The sequence below is a fragment of the Chrysochloris asiatica genome, unplaced genomic scaffold (assembly GCF_000296735.1).
Source record: "Chrysochloris asiatica unplaced genomic scaffold, ChrAsi1.0 scaffold00546, whole genome shotgun sequence".
In the NCBI taxonomy this organism is placed as follows: domain Eukaryota; kingdom Metazoa; phylum Chordata; class Mammalia; order Afrosoricida; family Chrysochloridae; genus Chrysochloris; species Chrysochloris asiatica.
Window position 1 is genome coordinate 51,889 of NW_006409064.1, and position 3,146 is coordinate 55,034.

Here is a 3,146-nt window from a genome sequence, read left to right on the forward strand (position 1 = left end):
CCAGTCGGTCCTTAGAAACCCTATACAGGGTCGCTATGAGTTGGAACTGACTTGATGGCGCTTAACAACAACAGGGAAAGAAAGGAGAACAAAAAATACAAGACAGAAGATGTGTGAAATTATCTAGGATGCATATCCTTGCTGAGTAATTCCTCCTATTTTCTATTATCTTGTATGAAATTTTGATGGAAATGAATAAAGTTGAGTAGATTATAGTATAGATTAGATTTGTAGTTCATATTCATAGTAAAAGAAAACAGACTTTCAAAGTTGACAGTCACAACATAACTGTTTAACATTTTAGTTAATTAAATGTTTGTTTTTATTGAAAATTTAAAACCATTGACCCCTGTTCAGCAGTAGGGTGCAGAAGTAGAAGGTTCCAATGCCAAGTTCATTCTTCACAGAAAAGAGAAGAGTAAATCTGGAGCACCAGTAGAAGAGACATAAAATCATACATCTGAAAAATGAAACAAATGAGAGAGCTATTGAATCGAGTAACTAAAACTTGTCTCAAAATTGTAAGGAATAGGGAGAAAATGCTGGCCTCACAGTTTAGCATTTTCCTGGTTATCATTTGTAAGATGAGTTACTAAAACACAAAAACCATCTGGCGAGATTTTACATAATTCAGAATAAAACACAAGGATATTCTGATGTAGCAGGTCATCTTTCCAATAGTTGCCTAGATCTCAAAGATTACAAGGTAACTCACCATCTCTTATATACCGGTGAGTTTTTGAATAATGGGACAACTCTCATTTCCTTCCCATAAATTTCTAAATCCAAACTATTGGAGAATTAAATAAAACCTGTGATTATCACTTCTCTGAAATGTATATAACTTTATACTCTTCACATCCTTTTTCTGAAGTTTCTATTCCTGAAGTTGTATATTGGGTATTAAAATCTTCTCCCTCCACATTCAAAACTACCTTGGAGCAACCACTATGTGGTTCTATTCTTGTCAAATGACTTTGAAAGTTAATGAAAATTTAGTGACGAACTGAAAACAAATGATGTAAAGAGAAGGTGAATAAAATGAAGATTCATAGAGAAAGTTGTTTGATATGAGATACTTAGACAAACATACGCTGATTTAGAGAGTGACACCTAAGTATTCCCTTTGCAAAGGACATTTTACTCTTAATTCATTGAGATAGCCTGTTCATTAAATAATGAAAACAGAACATAATTTGGCCCTTAGCTCCACAAATACAGGTGTTTTATGACAGACTTGCTGGACAGGACAGGCCTTGAATAGCTCTCAGTCCAATCACCTAATCTATGTTTCAATTTTCATTGTCATATTTTTTCTAATGGGCTATTCCAGCTGCTAAAATATAATAAGAACACTTGCAATTTTCAAAAAATAGTATTTAAAAGTTGATCACTGCATTTCTGTTGTTAAAGTAAAGCAATGAGATGAGTTTTTGGAATTCTGTGGGTGTGTGTGGTTTTTTGTTTTTTTTCAATAAAAAGGAGAGGGGTGTTTGTGTGTAGGTGATGCAAAAAAATTTCTGGTGCAAACTATCTTTCCATATAGGACCAGTGACTTTAACACAATTGTGACTACTGATTTACTAATGTGATTTATAAATGAATGTAATTTTAGTTAATATCTTTCTACTGCATTTTCTCTATCCCTTTTCTTCCAGCTGTTATCACAATTGGTATCATGAAAATGATTATGACAAATGTAACTACAATGAATGGATTCTTCCTCATGGGGTTTTCTGAAATTCGGGAGTTACAGGTTTTACATGCTCTGCTGTTCTTGGTGTTGTATCTATTGGCTTTGACAGGTAACCTCATCATTATCATCATCACCACAGTGGACCAGCATCTCCAAGCCCCAATGTATTACTTCTTAAAGCACCTTTCCCTTCTGGACCTCTCTTTTATTTCTGTCACAGTTCCCCAGTTCATTGACATTTCTCTCATAAATGATGGCTATATTTCTCATGAACAGTGCGTACTCCAGGTTTTCTTCTTCACAGCGCTGGCTTGGGCTGAGGTGGCCATTCTCACAGTGATGTCATATGACCGCTATGCAGCCATCTGCTTCCCACTGCACTATGAGGTCATCATGAATCCTAGTAAGTGCCAGTGGGCTGTGATAGCTGTATGGCTAAGTGGAAGCATCTCTGGAATCTTGTACACATCAGCCACATTCTCCATTACATTCTGTAAACCCAAAATAATTCACCAGTTCTTCTGTGACATCCCCCAGTTGCTAAAGCTCTCCTGCTCCAATGATTACCTTGGAGTGATTGGAGTGGCAGCTTTCATGTCTGTGATGGCTTTGATCTGCTTCACTTCTATTGTCATCTCCTATATCCACATCTTCTCCACAGTACTAAGAATGCCCTCTGCTGAGGGCAGATCCAAGGCCTTCTCTACCTGCCTGCCCCATCTCTTTGTTGTCTCCTTTTTCCTCTCCACAGGAACATTTGAATTTCTAAGAACAACTTCAGATTCTCCAACTGCTTTTGACCTTATGATCTCTATCTTTTATACAGTTATTCCCCCATCACTCAACCCTATTATCTACAGTCTGAGAAATGAGGCCATGAAGGAAGCTTGCAGAAAGTTACTATTGGGTGGACAATTCACCAGGAAAAAAGCTTTTTTGTCCAGTTGTTGATGGCTCTTTTATATTCTATATAGCAAATGTTAAATAATATTGAATTCCTTTAATATGTGATACAGAGGAAAAGCAGCAAAAATGTTCCCCCTTTAGTTTAATTATACAATATAACCATTGTCATTAGGGTAACTCTTCCTATAATTCCTATACTTTTTAATAATTGAAACATTTGTTCATTCATTCAAATTAAGAGATAATAAACAATTATAGTATTTTAATATAGTTTTGCTACTTCGTTGGAGTTCTGGTGTGGCACTGTGGATTAATGTGCCAGACTTCAAAGCATTTGAACTGCAAGGTCAGTAGTTCAAGCTCACCATCGCTCCTTAGAAACCCTATGCAGGGTCGCTATGGGTCGGAACCGACTCTATGGCACTTAACAACAATAACTTCCTTACCATTTCAATAAATAAAGGCAGAAAAATATACAGAAGCATACCAGTAAATATTAGTGCACTTTATTATTATTATTATTATTCTAAATAGCCTATATTAC

At 35.9% G+C, this 3,146-nt stretch overlaps 1 protein-coding gene across 1 annotated transcript; it reads left to right on the forward strand.

Moving 5' to 3' along the window:
- The first annotated feature begins 1,684 nt into the window (after positions 1 to 1,684).
- Positions 1,685 to 2,647, forward strand: LOC102820635 (olfactory receptor 14J1-like). The gene has a single exon (XM_006877642.1). The coding sequence runs from the start codon at positions 1,685 to 1,687 to the stop codon at positions 2,645 to 2,647; it is 963 nt and encodes a 320-aa protein (XP_006877704.1).
- The last annotated feature ends 499 nt before the right edge of the window (positions 2,648 to 3,146 follow it).

Coding starts and splice junctions, on each gene's coding strand:
- LOC102820635 (XM_006877642.1), top strand. CDS start 1,685: ATGATTATGACAAATGTAACTACAATGAATGGATTCTTCCTCATGGGG.